The 15,169-nt window shown below is 39.9% G+C and overlaps 3 protein-coding genes across 5 annotated transcripts in view; 2 read left to right on the top strand and 1 right to left on the bottom strand.

Annotated features, from left to right (window-relative positions):
• The first annotated feature begins 21 nt into the window (after positions 1–21).
• Positions 22–6,496, top strand: timm17b (translocase of inner mitochondrial membrane 17 homolog B (yeast)). The gene is made up of 7 exons (XM_077513345.1): positions 22–111; positions 2,967–3,076; positions 3,644–3,743; positions 3,809–3,872; positions 3,943–4,071; positions 4,377–4,487; positions 4,729–6,496. Exons 2-7 carry the CDS (start codon positions 3,051–3,053, stop codon positions 4,797–4,799), a joined length of 501 nt encoding a protein of 166 aa, XP_077369471.1. The 5' UTR covers positions 22–111; positions 2,967–3,050; the 3' UTR covers positions 4,800–6,496.
• Positions 152–2,920, bottom strand: pqbp1 (polyglutamine binding protein 1). The gene is made up of 7 exons (XM_077513344.1): positions 2,677–2,920; positions 2,078–2,145; positions 1,872–1,983; positions 1,481–1,581; positions 1,227–1,415; positions 712–769; positions 152–630 (listed from the first exon to the last, which is right to left on the bottom strand). The coding sequence occupies exons 2-7, from the start codon at positions 2,142–2,144 to the stop codon at positions 480–482; spliced, it is 678 nt and encodes a 225-aa protein (XP_077369470.1). The 5' UTR covers position 2,145; positions 2,677–2,920; the 3' UTR covers positions 152–479.
• A 1,364-nt stretch (positions 6,497–7,860) lies between the features above and the next one.
• cacna1fa (calcium channel, voltage-dependent, L type, alpha 1F subunit a) overlaps positions 7,861–15,169 on the top strand; it is a 37,805-nt gene continuing 30,496 nt past the window's right edge. The window contains exons 1-6 of one of the 3 annotated variants that reach the window (XM_077513340.1): positions 7,861–8,195; positions 9,805–9,994; positions 10,077–10,182; positions 12,889–13,028; positions 14,009–14,154; positions 14,235–14,387. In XM_077513340.1, coding sequence (XP_077369466.1) covers positions 8,177–8,195; positions 9,805–9,994; positions 10,077–10,182; positions 12,889–13,028; positions 14,009–14,154; positions 14,235–14,387 — 754 coding nt within the window. In that variant the 5' untranslated portion in view covers positions 7,861–8,176. Of the gene's footprint in view, positions 8,196–9,804; positions 9,995–10,076; positions 10,183–11,898; positions 12,011–12,888; positions 13,029–14,008; positions 14,155–14,234; positions 14,388–15,169 lie in introns of those variants that run through there. The other 2 variants (XM_077513341.1, XM_077513342.1) reach the window with 2 other exon arrangements.

Here is a 15,169-nt window from a genome sequence, read left to right as displayed (position 1 = left end):
CCTGATAACGATCCTCACCAGCATTGCAATTGGGAGACATGGAAAACAGGCTGGCTAGGGGGGGGGGGCTGAGGACCGGAATTGAGAAACACTGCACTAAATGAAGATGAGGTGAAAGTAGTTTGCCTTTTTCAATTACTAGACCAGCACATAAGTCACAATGTTATCTTTTATTAGCAAATGTGTCCTCAAATGGCTGCGCTGACAAACGTTCCATTCATATTAGGTCATAAACAACATATTTACATCGGTTCTTCTTAGTTTAAGAACTATAATATGGAAATAAAAGCAAACTGCCACCATGGGAAAACCCTTGGAGCATCAATGTTGACAAATGAAGTAACATCTATTAATAGTAAAATGTTAAACAAAATGATGAATTTGCAAAATGGTACTGCCAACCTAACGCTTGTTGCTTACAAAATGACTTTTTTTACAAGACTCCTCTGAACATCAAGAAAAAATACAAACAGTACAAGTTACTCCTTGACAAATTGGTTGGCTGCGTTAGCGCGGAGTACGGCTCCCGGACTCGGGTACGGCCGCTGCTGAAACAGTGGCCCGGCGGCCGTGGTGTCAGCTCCCGTCTTCGCTTCGTTTCGTTTGGGAAGGCCACTTGACCACAAGCCCCTAAGAAAAAGAACATTTTGCTCAAGTTTGGTTGTTTCCGCTTAAGAACAAACAGGGTCAGGAAGTCATGTGACGGAGTACCTTGGAGCATCAGAATATGCACTTGGGTCCATGGGGTCCATTTCATCATCTTTTTTACCTGAGAAGAGAAAAATATTTGTGTTGAAAAAAAAAAAATGTAACCTTGAATTGTTTGCCTACTACGTTTTCCAAATTTATGTATGCGAAGGTTCAAATCTTGTACATTTGGAGTACAGTAAATGCCCCCCTCATTGAGAATTCTGGGTTTGCAGTCTTGCCATTTCACAAATTGTTTTTTGTACGGCGTATGTAACGGTTCTGCTTCTTGCTTATTTTGTGTGTAATTCCACTATAGGCTACTAGATGGCGGCACAGGAAATTTGAAAAGTGCAGAAATAGGAACTATTTCAAGCTCACCCTGATTTTTGCTGAAAATTATGTCAGTCCTCTACAATCCTGCTTTTTACGCCTACAGAAAGCGACTGCTGTAGGTTCATTTTATAATGTACAGTATGTTAAAATGTCACAGACCACAATATTCCATGGGTGAAAATGCAGAATGGATTTGAGTGGACCTCTTTTGGCCTTGTTATAGGGTGCAGCATCTTCCCTCCTCTGCTTTCTTCTGTCTCGTTCGCGGCGCTCATCCCTCTCACGATCGCGCTCTCTTTCCCGATCTCGGTCTCGATAGCTCTCGCGATCTCGGTCCCGTTCTCTGTCTGTCTTCTCTGACTGGCGCTCGACTCGGTTGTCCCCGGCATCCGCTGAGCAATTCAAGGCAAAGTTAGGACAAATATCAACAACATACTGAACTTTGTTTTTTGTCAACCTTTTTGTTTCTTGGCAGCTTTTGTTATCTGAGCAGATGGGTCGTTTGGCGACAGCCAGGCCACCAAGTCTGTCTCCACATTCCAGTAGTAAGGAAGGCCACTATGTTGGCAAAAAAAAAATATATTAACAGCCTGGGGGATGAAAAACGGAGCAGGAAATCCCTGGACCATTTTTAATTTACTGCAAATAAATATGCGAAATGACAATGTTGATATGTTGATAGTAGTTTCTAGAATTAAACAAAAATGTTTATTTTATTAACCTAAACTAGAACTAAAATCAGATAAACTAATTACTTTGGATTGGTCTATCCCTCCAACACACACACATAGCTACATAATCATAACAATAACTATACTGGCATATTGCAGAAATCGAGCAATACGTACCAAGACGGGTCAAACACTTTATACCAGTTTGGCGGCAAATTTTCTACCCTGGTGGCTTCATAATCGACATTGTTGTCGTCGTAATCTTCAGCAATAATCTCCTCATCTGCCCCTGGAGGGACAAAACGGCATATGGTACAGGAATTAAATCCATTGAAATGGGGCTGGGGTATTTTGGGCTAATGTGTTTTTGTACTGCGCCCAACCTTGCTCTGTGGGTTTCACAATCCCTCTTTTGGCCAAGCGGGCCAGCAGTGCTGCAGGAAGGGGCATCCTGAAAAATATGGACAATGCTGTTTTACAATCTCTTTTAGTTTCATTTATTTAATTGACTGTCTGAAGTAGTATCACATAAATATTCTGCTGTTTATTTGCATGTAGACCCATAACAAACATTTACAATAAGACTTGTAAAACATATCAGTTATTAATTGGAGGCTAAATAAAGTAAGTCATATATATTTAAAAGAACATTATCCCACTTGTGAGGGAGACGTAAATATGCCCGTTAAATATGCTGTATTCGGTAAGAACAATAGGGGGTTAGCATGTTTAGGTGTTTATATGTTATTTAGTTTTTGTTGTTGCAACGTATAGTAGGCCGATGTGGAATTTACGCACAATGCGAAGGTAACACTCGGCCGAATGCAAGTTACGATTTTACAGTGCAACATAGTGGCAAGCATGAATTCAACAAAGGCAATACGAGACAGCTCTCCTCACTCGTAGTCGAAACGTAAACATTCCTGAAAAGCATAAGATGAAGTAGAAAATGAAAGGCATACTAAAGCTGAGTATTTTTTACCTGCTATGAGACAATCGCCAACACCAGGAGAATCGCCGAAACCACTTCCTACGGCGCACATTAATTACGTCATCGTGATGCTGCTATGAGAGAAAAATGTAATTCACGAAAAGAGAGCGCAACAGAACAAACTGGTCACATTAAAACACGGCGTTGTAAGTTTAAAATCCTTCAAAATGTCACTGAGCCAGTTATTTGGGTAATGTACTTATACTGTGTCGCTCAAAAACACAATCGGACCTTGTCTTTGACGAGCTGGTCGTTGTACTCCACACCACTATGCGGTGCAGTCTCATTTATCAAGTGGAGACGAAGAAGAAACTTCACTGACGGCGATAATCACAGTGACGTCACAGTCATCAACCACAACAAACATGGAGGAATATGCTCGCGAACCTTGGTAACTATTATTATTATTATATTTTTTTTTTTAAATATGCAAACGTATTAAACTCTTCGACCCAGTTCTACATTTGTTTGCATTGTGTCCAAATAATTTTTTTGAATTATTAGCTGAGGACGGTCTGTCGGCTAAATCAAGAGATTAGGATATTGTCACGATCGAGCTTTACTGTGCTTAAGTTCATTGTTCAGTATCGTTTTATCTTCATTCGAATTGTACTACAGTCATTTCTGCGATGACGAAAAAAATATGTTTCTACTTTTACCAGCTTAAAAATGAATATTTACTTCTACAGTGCATGAAAAGTGTGTATAATTTTATCACCTCTGACCTGCACAACCTTTAAAATGCCAAGATGTTCAAAAAGTGCTGAATGTCTGCTAATCATCCAGAAAAAAAATATGTTGCCCATTCTCCCCAAGATCCTTTATGAGTGCAACAATTAAAAGAAAAACAAGTTAGAACAAATGCTGTAAGAACAGATTGTATGCAAATGTTTGCCAGTGATCATTAACAAAATCTTGTGTTTTGTCAAATATATGTAATGTTGCAAATGTTTGTCAGCCCGTGGAGGATAGTGGATGACTGTGGAGGCGCTTTCACCATGGGTGCCATTGGTGGGGGTGTGTTTCAGGCTGTCAAGGGCTTTCGAAATGCCCCAGCAGTAAGTGTGCTTATCCATTCTTTCCCTCTCTGTACTTTTTGTATGACAATACTATAACATTTCAGGGAGTTGTACACAGACTGAAAGGTAGTGGAAATGCAGTGAGGTTAAGAGCTCCACAGATTGGCGGTAAGCAAGTCATTGAAGCCAGAAGGTATTTGAACTGATTGAGGCATCACTCTCTTGATTTGTTTTGTAGGTAGCTTTGCGGTATGGGGAGGCCTCTTCTCCACCATTGATTGCGGTTTAGTTCGCCTGAGAGGAAAAGAGGATCCTTGGAACTCTATAACAAGTGGCGCTCTGACGGGCGCCATCCTGGCAGCACGCAGTAAGAGAAAACTCAAGTAGGCACTGCAGGGTTACGTCATAGTCGGAGCACAATCTGTTCACATTCTCATTTAGGTCAATTATCTTTGGAATAGGGGGTGTCAAAATTAGTGTGAATAATGAGTTCACTATACTAAGTGGAATACTAATATTAAAAGCTAATACTGCCTGTGGAATATTAATCATATAGAGTCATAAAAAGCTGAGGATGATGAGAGCAAACGAGGAAATAGAAGTCTACCAAAATACCAGCATTTGTACACACACCTTACACATGAAATTACATGGATTTTTGTGTTTTTCCAGGTGGGCCATTAACCATGATGGGCTCTGCCATGATGGGTGGAGTTCTGCTCGCTCTAATTGAGGGTTTCGGAATCCTCTTAACAAGATACACAGCACAGCAGTTTCAGAACCGTGAGTGACAACACACGTGCAGTCATATCATTAGTGAGAATATGATAATAATAATTCCCAATGTCACTTCAGAGGCTCCGAAGAATAACGTACTTTTCAAAATTTCAGACTGAGGAATCATATGTCTCAGTCTTATTAAAGTGAAGCATTATTTCAGGCCCTCGATAATATTCTTGCATGATGATGGCTCACGTAGCATGGCCAAAATCGCTCATCCATACTTGTTGTTGTCCCCCTTCAGCAATTCCCTTCGCAGAGGACCCCAGTCAGTTGCCTCCAAAGCGTGAAGAGCACAACGCGCATTTTCAGTAGAGCCGCAGAGGACGGCTGTCGACGCACTTGTCACTCAGTTCAGTCAAGGGATACAGAGAGTGACCCCTACTGGTGTGAAAGTCGACTTACCTCAGGTGGAAGTGTCCCTGAATTCTCACTAGGGAAGATGTAAATGTTTATTGTGAATAGAAACAATATTTACATAAATACACTGGGGCCTTGAGTTATGAGTTTTATTCGTTGCATGATCACACTTGTATCTCAAGTCATCTTTCCACATTGAAACAAATGTAAACATTACAGTCAAGCGGCACAATTCACAGGGGATAGGGCCCAAGCCAAACCCGCGAATAGTGCAAATCCTTTTACAGTTGATGCTCAAAAAAATAATAATTAAAAAAATTCTTCTTCGACTGTGACTCCAGCACTCCAGAAAACCTCAGAATTATTATTATTTTTTTAAATATATATTTTCCTCACAAAATAAATGCACTCATTCGTCCACATAACTTGAAGACATGGAAAATGGGAGGCCAAAACACGAGTGTATCTAATGTATTACCTTAACTTTTTCTTCGGTGATGTCTATTGACGGCTGGCAAAGTAGCTTAATGGTGCCGTATCGCCACCAACTGATACTGTCCTTCTACTGCAAGTAAACCAATGTGAATAGGTGGTGACAAGATGTTGTGAAGTTTGGTGGCGCCATCTAGTGGTGGGGGCGTCTGAAGCACACCGATATCTTAAATTATGTTCGTACTGCATCTCAGTACAAAGAAATCGGCCAGGCGATGAAAATACTCCTAAGTCAAGGCACTCATTTCTCAAGGCATCATTGTATGTAGCATTGACATTTTTACCTCAGGGAAAATGATTAGGATGCAAATATTTATTATGAATATAGTTAATAGTTATTTCCACAAATATGAAGTGTTGACATTTTAATAATACATTGAAGAAGGTCTTTCAAAGAAATTGGTGCAAATGCTGAAAATCTTTCAAAATACTGGAAAATATTCTCATTGAAGAATGTCAGTGTTACCTTAAGAAACAAGACAAAACGATTTTCGCATTTATTTTTTTGTGAAATCTCGGCCACATATTGCACATGGCAGAAACCGCCTCTGGAGCCAAGGCATGTTGTGTTTTACCCCGTATACTTGTTTAGATAAAGTAGCAAAGATGTATTATTTGTCATAAATATTAATTTTTGTGAAACTGAAATGGGAAAAAAATAATGTTGGATAAGTGAGAGGACGGCAGATTACCCAGGGAAATCCCATTACAAGGGATCCCTGTACCTGCATGGCTTTTCTGTGGGTTGTCTGGCAGATATTCAAACTCCACACAGGGCTGTTGTCATTCAAACTACAGAAGAGATTTGAAATATTTGCCTTTGGTCAGTAAAGGTTGCAATCAATGACTGCACCATCATCATGTTGCTAAAGGGCATTTTTGTGTTCTCCTAAAAAAAGGACTTCAATTAAACAACTTGAGTTTGTTTTTCTGTATGAATGTTTATTTTCTTACGTTATTTTTTTTCAGGTAGCTCAAATAAAAAAAAAATCAAATTTTATTCAATCACGAAACTGCTTTTTTCCACCCTCTCATGTGCATTGTTTAAACAAACAAAACCGTGCATGTGTAATGTGTTAATAAAGAGAATAGCACTTTATAAGCTGTATTTCTTAAAAACAAGTTGTACTAGCAAATAAAATTGATGTAATTAAACCGCCCATCGTGTAAATCATTGCGACACCTTCTAGTGTGTGTGACTTGGCCACCGGAGGGCAGTGTAATGCAGACACAAACGAAGAAGACTTCCACAACTACTGTAAAGTGACTTTGTAAACTTAAGTAATATCAGTAATTTTTCACAGTGGATAAAGAATATATTGGCTGTCTACATGTGTTAATGCACTGTTTGTGCTGAATTAGGCAATGCTTATAAGACCGCCACATAGATGCTATTTGTAAGCTTGTCTCTGGCGTTCTGCATTGTGTTATTAGCATTTAGCGTGCATGTTTTTGTAAGTCCTGTGGCTTGTAAATGCACATAATTTTCTTTGTTTAAATATCAATTATAGTTGGATTGCCACTAGGGCTGCACGATATTGGTAAAACATGCAGTAATTTACGTGGCAAAATAAGCAAGCTCAATGTATTCATAATAACCGGTAATTGTAATTACCCTAGATAATGTTCAACTGTTAGATAGTGTTGCACATTTAAGTTTGTGTCTGACTGGTCAAATTCTGGTAAAAGCATAAAATTCCATATGAAATTTACTGCATGTGATTGTGATACGCATATTGCATGGGCCAATATCGCGATATCGATATTTTGCCCAGCGCTAATTGCCACCATACAGCGCTTGGATCTCAAGTTTGTGCTTGCAGGAAAAAATTAATTTAAAAAATCGGTCTATTGATAGCTTGTATCTAGACAAATAGTCTGTTCACCTATATGGACAATTATGAACATTCAAGCATTTCTGATATTTTCGCAATGCATCTCATCTCTGTAGCATACAAACCACGCAGATTGTTATAGTTGTCTAATGACATTTCAGCACAATTTGAAATCAAAATAATGCTCACAAATCAAATTACAGCGATCCAACGACCAATGCTTTACAATAAAACCGCCATTTTGATTTGTGAAGCGGGCTCAGAATTTTCAACATAATTAGAAACGTTGACCGTTCACCAGTTTCAACAAAATGGCAGAAACAGGCTTCTGCCAGTATGAAAATGAAAATAAAATAAAATAATAATAATAATGATAATAATAATAATACAAGCAGACACACACTTGCCACATGGAATAATTACCTTTGGTAATGGCAGAAAGTAAGTTTTGTCCAGTTCAAATTTATTATTATTATCATTAGTAGTAGTAGTAGTAGTAGTAGTTCAACTACTAGGCTACTGGTGGCAATTGGGTTTCCATATCTGCCAGTAAATAAATAAATAAAAAATAAATAAATACTGGCAAAAAAAAGCCAATAATAATAATAATAATATTACTGGCCTGTATCGGCTCGAGTCACTGCGCTGTGTGACAACATTCCCGCGGGCTTCACCTGGCTGGCAAGATTTCCTCTGTGTCAGACTCATCCCTCTAACCGGCTCAGCTGTTTAATCCCAACGCTTCGTTGGTTGACCACCGCGGAGAGTGGCGGACACTCGTGTCCACTTGTCCGGCCACTCCGAATTAGGATTAAGAACTCTGCTACATTTGGATTTTTTGCATGTATGTGGAACGCTCGTCGCCGGCAGCCGCGTGCGCACACACGCAGGACTTGTGTCACCCTTGCCAACTTTTAGCGTGCTGCTTTCTTTGTGTGTCCCGAGAGGGAGTTGATGCTGGTGCCTTTGGTCTGCCCCCCATTGTGGTGGTGAGAAACTCCGGACATGGAGGGGGCCAAGAAAGGTAGGCTGCTGCTTCATTCTTGAATTTAAATCAACGTTCCCACCGCTGTCTGCATGTTGCGTAAATCAAATATCAAATGATTTTCACATTTCCTAGTTCCTGCTTGTGCGTCAACAAGTGCCATTGGGCTTGTAGTTGTGCTGGTTACCTTGGTGACATAACTTGGGATGATATTTCTAGGTGTTTTGTCTCAATTGTCCATGCAGGGCTTTTGTTAACAAGTGTAGTAAGTGCACTTGAGCTAACTAGGTCACATCTGCAGGTCTTATCTGTCACAGAGGCCTGCACGACTAGTCTGTCTGCAGCCACAACCGCATGCTGCATCACGAACAAAAAAATGTCTGTTGCTCATATCGACCAGTGGAAGGTGCAAGCTATCTATCTATCTATCTATCTATCTATCTATCTATCTATCTATCTATCTTCTGTCTCTACTCTCTGACCATGAATTGATCGGTTTTAAATGTTGTGAAATCTGCCCCCATTTACACAAATAAAATGGTTATATATTACATTTTGTTCTACTCCTTTAATGAATGTGAACCAAAATATTCCCTTAAAACCGAGGTACGTACCAAACCGTTATTTTCGCCCTACTGTAGTATTGCACACCTAGTGATTATACATATAGAGTTGATGTAAAAAGTCTACATACTTGTTTTTGTGAGCTAAAAAAAAAAGTACATATGAATAAATTATAAATCCACACTTTTTCCACCATTTCTATGAGTGCTAAAGTCTTCAACTCATTTCCGCGGGGGGAAATGTGCTTATGATGGTGACTTGGTTCACCAACCACATGTAAACTAATGTTAAATTGGAGTCAACACACCACTGCCAGCATTTAAAGTGCCTCTGATGAGCACCAAATGAAATTCATTGTATTCTTCTAGACTTTCTTGACATTTTTGTAGTCAAAGGGACTTCCACAGGGTCAGAGGAATCTCCTTGTTAAAAACTAATCAGTCAGAAGAAGCGTCCGCAATATAAGCTGAGAAAAATATGACACAAAGGTGACAGTAACATGAAGCAAAGAAAACTGCAGGAATTTTTGGCAAGTACTGGCTGTTTAACGTGATAATCACCATCTTCTTCATATGTCTTGGCTATGCCTAGCTTGGCTACAGTTTGCAAAAACACCTGCAACATCCTAAACGCGCGTATATTTTTCTTCAACTGGGGCCTTAGTCAAGGTTAAGGGAATTGTGAACAGTTCCAAGTAACAGTCAGTGTTGGCTCAAATCTTCAGGCTTCCGCTAGTAAACAAAATAAATAAATTAATTAATTAAATGTCAATAAAAGCCTACTAGAACAGCTAATCATTATTGGGTGTTACTGAGAGTTACTTTAAATGATAGCAGGTGTGTGAGGACTTCCATTTTACATGAGCTGAATGTGATTGGCTAATTTTAAACCACACATTCTCAGCCACATCCCCAGTTATAAAAGGGTGTGCACACTTATGCAACTACATAATTTCAGTTATTTGTACTGCTTCTGAACAGGAGTGTGTAGACTTTTTATTGCCACTGAGATTTCACACAGTTTTGTTTTTTTTTAATTGATTTTTATTCATTGAACCTAATACGCTGCTCATTGTTTTTGGCAGAAGCCCCTCCAGGGGGCGATGGAGGGAAATCCGACACCCTTGGGTCGACCAGCTCGGCCAAAAAGCGAGGCGGGGGCGCCAAGAAGGCCATGCAGGCCAACAAGTCTGCCCTGCGAGCCCCCCGAGCCCTCTGCTGCCTCACCCTCAGCAACCCCATCCGCATGGCGGCGCTGGCCCTGGTGGAGTGGAAATATCCTTTCCGTCTGCCGCCGTCACGTTTCCCATCCCGCGCACATCGCAAACGTCAATGAGGCCTTAACTGCCATCTTCACGCCCTTCGATATCTTCATCCTGCTTGCCATCTTTGCCAACTGCGTGGCCATGGGGGTCACCAAGCCGTACCCTGACGATGACTCCAACGCCACCAATCACAAACTGGTACGTTCGTTTGCTAACACAAGGCTGTGTTCATTGGTCAAATGGAAAATAGCTGTAAAGTGGAAATAAACGTCTTGTCATGTTGACACACCTTGCTCCCAAAAACGTATAAATACGTTCTATTTTAAATGTTATAAGTGTCCCAAAGACGTATTTATACGTGTATTGTTTTTTGTTTTTTTAATGCTAGAGTATATAGAAGGCTTTGATGCAGGCTCTACTGCAGTGAACGGTTGAAGCAATGCTGATTATTACAAAAATGGCCAGCAGGTGGCAGCAGAGTATATGCGATCAACCAGAGCCATGTTAAAACAAGCTGATTTCACCACAATTCTAAGCAGATTTGTGAATAATGATGAAATTAGCTATATTCTAATGCTAATTGCTGCAAAACGGATAGAAATATTATTATTTTTTTCCCTGATGAAAGAATAGACTCTAATTTTTCCTTTGGTAGCTTTCATGTTTTTATAGCAATAGAACACAATATTCTGTGAGCCTTGTAAAAGCAGTCAAAATCCAGGAAAACAGCCAGGAGTGAAGGGGGTTGCTTCAGTTAAAATGGCTGCAAGTGAATGAGTTAATAACCCTGCCAAATTCAAATAATTAAAAGAAATTGCCAAGTGCTTCTAATGAGGCTTGAAAATTGTCTCCCCTCTCACATGCTGGGGGCGTGTCCTCTGAACGTGCTGAAACCACGCCCCACTCAACTGTCAATCAAATACAACTTCACCTTAGAAAAATGGTTGCTACTTTGGCTAGCATTTTTCTCACGCCAGCACATACAGTATCTTCATATTTGAGTCACAAAATAAAAAACAAAAACATGAAAAAGTCGAGTCAAAAATTTTCTTGAAAATAATATGTCTAATATCTATGTAACCTCACCAGTTGAAACACACCATTCTTATCAATCTTGTATTTGTGGCGCGAGAAACTAAGCAAAAAAATCCACCCCCTTTTTTCCACAACCTCAGAAGGTGGCCATTTTGCCACTTACTGTCAACTGAAAATGACATCACAGTGCCTCAGAGCTTGTGCTGCATTCGAGGCTGGTCGGAAGTCGGATATATCCGAGTTGGTTTTTCCCAGTTCTGACCTGAAAGTGTTCGAGGCGAAAGTAAACAACCAAAATGGTGGATTTGGTTACATTGTTTTTTATTTTGGTCCTCATTTTGACCTCTAGTAAACTTACCTTCTCGCAATTTTGCTTTATTTGTTTTGATCTTATTTCGTAGTAATTCTATACAGTTCAGTAGTTTACCGTATAATTTCATGCAGGGAGATAGCGGCATACTGTCACGTTACGTGACGTTATGTCAAATATTTATGAATGAAGAAAGCTATCTAACACTTGTGAGGAATAAGCGGTCAAGAAAATGGATGGATGGATGGAAAGCTATCTAGTTTTATACTCGAGTAAATTGTGTTTTACCATTCATGGTCTGTGGTCGCCATTGTAGAGTAACGTCACTTGAAGCCCGTCGGTGAAGTCGGGGTCCTTTTTTTCCCCCCGACTTCGCAAGTAGAATTTCCAAGTTCGCACTTCCTGCTTTGAACTCGGAAAAGTCCGACTTCCGACCTTCCTCGAATGCAGCATTAGCTTGCGAGCGTCTGTAACGGACTGAATGGACTGTCAATGCCGCTTACTCACCCACCAATGGGAGAAGTGAAGCCACGGCGGCCATCTTACATTGCCATTCACTAAGGCTGCTTAACTTGAATACATTGATTTCTCTGTGGTGTTTTCACATTATTTTCTGCCTATGGAAAAAATTCCACCATGTATGGCATATAGTTGTACCGATGTGTACATTTCATTGCTCAGGTAAGGCAAGACTTCTCTTATAAAGTATATCTCAGGGTGCTACTCAAAGATTCATCTGACATCTTGTCAGTCATCAACAATCAAATTAAAGTAATGCCCATCAGGGAAAAAAAATCGCTGTGAAATGTCAACTTAACCTCTTTGAGTCACAATTGACAATATTGAGATAATATATAAATGACATGTGACTCATATTTCAAGATATTTCTTTGGGGTCCTCTTGTAATGCACAGAAAAGAGTGAGGGTGAGAACAATTGCTGAGAAGGTATTGTCGGTGTGATCAACAGTAATTGCATTAGAAGGGGCTAAGAACCCTCAACCGAGTGACCCAGTGACTCTGGATGGTGACTTAGTTCAATACCAGCCATCTGCCTTTCTGCCTTCATCCCATACTGCCTGCTTGTCTGTCTTTTGTAATCATACTGAAGTGAGTCAGTCAGTAAGGACATGAAGTAATCATTATTTTGTAATCAATAAACGTTCATGCATGTATGTGATGCTTTCTTGGACAAACAAGAGCCAAGTAGAACTCTAGATTGGATTTAGGCTAAACTGACCGTTGAACATTTCTGCACTTAAACAGATTTTCATCTTTTTTTTTTTTAATGTGAATTGCACTCACCGTTTAACTCGTGTTTCAGCTGAGCTGTCAGTCTAAGGCACAAGCCAAGTACGAGTAGCATTTCTAAGACGCACTAAGCAGCTGGTTTCACCAAAAGGATTGAGTGGCTGGATTAAGTGGGTTAGAAGTTGAACACCGGCACACAAGCAGCCATTTTGGCGATCCGTTTCATGTATTGGCACAGGAAACATTTTCATTGCCATTCACAGGAGATTTCGTGGCCTCATGCATTCAGATGTTCTCATGTGCTTTCAGGAACAAGTGGAGTACGTCTTCCTGGTCATCTTCACCATCGAGACATTCACCAAAATCCTGGCCTACGGTTTAGTCATGCACCCCAGCGCCTACATACGCAGCGGATGGAACTTGCTCGATTTCATCATCGTCATCGTCGGGTATTTGTTGGGGATTTGACTTGTTGCTGTCTGTTAGTGGTTCAACACGTTTGTCGACTTTACAGCTGCAACAATTAGTTGACAGATAATTGATTATCAATTTAATAGCTATATTGAGAAACAATTAATTGTTTAGATACATTGATGTAACTTAGAATTGTCCATATAAATAACGCAGATTAATCACACTATTAATTTTTACCACAGATGATCCTTTAGTTGACAGCGGATGGTTACGTTAAAGGTAGCACAGGTTGTGTTTGACCAATAAACATAACTACATGCGTTAAAGTAAAACATTTAATAAATATTTGCGTATGATATTCAAAATATTTGTGAATGTCAAACTATTGGGGCCATTTTTTTTTAATTATTGTTTTAAATTATGCAAGTAATTCACCAATTAGAAAAAGGTGAGGATGAGTGTGTGCAGTGGATGAAATAATGTTGAAGACGTCCTCATAACCTTAAATGTCGAAAAAATGAACACATAACAGGTGATCTTTAAATTTGGCGGGCAAAAAATGCTGATTAAAAAGCCTTTTAATTAAGTGATTAATCGGTATTAATCAACATTGTAAAATGTGATTAATCTGATTAAAATTGGAATTTTTTTGATGAGTATTTTTTTATGTAACCATTATTTAGCTAGGCAAAACAGAATAAGAACATTTTTTTTTTTTTACAACTCTGTGGCCTGATGAGGCAAAACCTCTTGAAGGGGGGGGGGGGGGGGGGGGGGGTTCATAGCTGCCGCCCTGGCCTTATTTGTTTGTTGTCAACCTGTCCAAATATCTTTATGCAAAACCGTTCAGTGACTGCTGTGCTGAAAAAATATCAACGCCGTCATCGATTACGTATTTGACTTTGGCTTGACTTTCATTTCATTATAGTCGACTACAAAAAAAAACTCTTAAGTGTCACTATTGTGTATAAATCTTGAGAGGGGTGTGGCTAATTCATGTGGCGGTTTTGTGCAGGCTGTTCAGCGTCATAGCAGAGGGCATGACGGACCACAAGCCAGGGGAGGCCCATCACGCTGCAGGAAAACCTGGAGGCCTGGACGTGAAAGCTCTGAGAGCCTTCAGGGTGTTGAGACCGCTGCGACTGGTGTCCGGCGTGCCAAGTGCGTTCGCTTTCATCTTCTCGTTTCTTCTTCTTCTGTCACCTTCCCAGCCCAAACACGTCTTTATTAAATCTCGCCAGGCTTGCAGATTGTGCTGAATTCCATCATGAAAGCCATGGTCCCGCTCCTCCACATCGGTATGCTGGTCATGTTCGTCATCATCATCTACGCAATCATCGGCTTGGAGCTTTTTATTGGCAGGATGCACAAGACGTGCTACTTCTCCAGCACAGGTTTCTCAAAACTTCACTCTTGTGTTCGTTATTTAGGTCATCATATCACATTCATTTGGGGATGATGCACCCCCCGCGACCTTTGTGAGGAACAAGCGGTTCAGAAAATGGATGGATGGATGATTTCAACCATTCTTGTTGACCCACTAGATAAAAAGACATTTTTTCATCACTGGATGACATGAAATCATAATATGAAATTTTTCTTTTAAGTCAGTTAGGACTACCAAAATTATTTTCATTAGCTAAATGCCAGAAGAATGAGAGGATTTTTTTTTTTTGCCAACTTTTCATTACTTTGTTCAAAGTCAGACATTTACATTTATAGTAAGATTACTACACCTTTAAGCAATTTTGGAACGCCCAGAAGATGTTAATCCTTTATGCCAGTAGTCACCAACCACCCGGCGGGTCACTTTGGACCGGGCCACGAAGTTATTATTGTTATATATTTAAAAAATGTTTTGTTTTTTTAACTATTATTATTATGGGTTTTTTTTTAAATAAAAACGTAGGTCATTTTTACGTACCTCACTTCTTCAGCGCTCAAATGACGCCATGAGCTGCGATGGCGGCCTAGAATTTTAACTCAGCAGTAAAACATTGCGCAGCTGCACTGAAGGCTGCCATGGGTACAATCCTTGCTCGGCCCATTAAAGAAAACTAAAATGAAAAATAAAGGTCGTCCACGGAAATAAAATAGGTCGGTTTTCTACCTAACAGAGAAGGCAGATGTTCAAATACTTATGAAGTAATGTATGGCATCGTTGATTAAACTTTGA

The sequence above is a fragment of the Festucalex cinctus genome, chromosome 2 (assembly GCF_051991245.1).
Source record: "Festucalex cinctus isolate MCC-2025b chromosome 2, RoL_Fcin_1.0, whole genome shotgun sequence".
Classification (NCBI taxonomy): Eukaryota; Metazoa; Chordata; class Actinopteri; order Syngnathiformes; family Syngnathidae; genus Festucalex; species Festucalex cinctus.
Note: the sequence above shows the minus strand (reverse complement) of the source record. Positions and strands in the feature narration are given on the sequence as shown.

Excerpts from the sequence above, each read along its gene's own strand:
- pqbp1 (XM_077513344.1), bottom strand. The coding sequence starts at position 2,144 with ATGCCCCTTCCTGCAGCACTGCTGGCCCGCTTGGCCAAAAGAGGGATT. Across the intron at positions 1,582-1,871 it reads AAAGTGTTTGACCCGTCTTG|TGGCCTTCCTTACTACTGGA; the intron begins GTACGTATTGCT and ends TTGCCAACATAG. Across the intron at positions 631-711 it reads GCATATTCTGATGCTCCAAG|GGGCTTGTGGTCAAGTGGCC; the intron begins GTACTCCGTCAC and ends TCTTTTTCTTAG.
- timm17b (XM_077513345.1), top strand. The coding sequence starts at position 3,051 with ATGGAGGAATATGCTCGCGAACCTTG. Across the intron at positions 4,072-4,376 it reads CGCCATCCTGGCAGCACGCA|GTGGGCCATTAACCATGATG; the intron begins GTAAGAGAAAAC and ends GTGTTTTTCCAG. Across the intron at positions 4,488-4,728 it reads AGCACAGCAGTTTCAGAACC|CAATTCCCTTCGCAGAGGAC; the intron begins GTGAGTGACAAC and ends GTCCCCCTTCAG.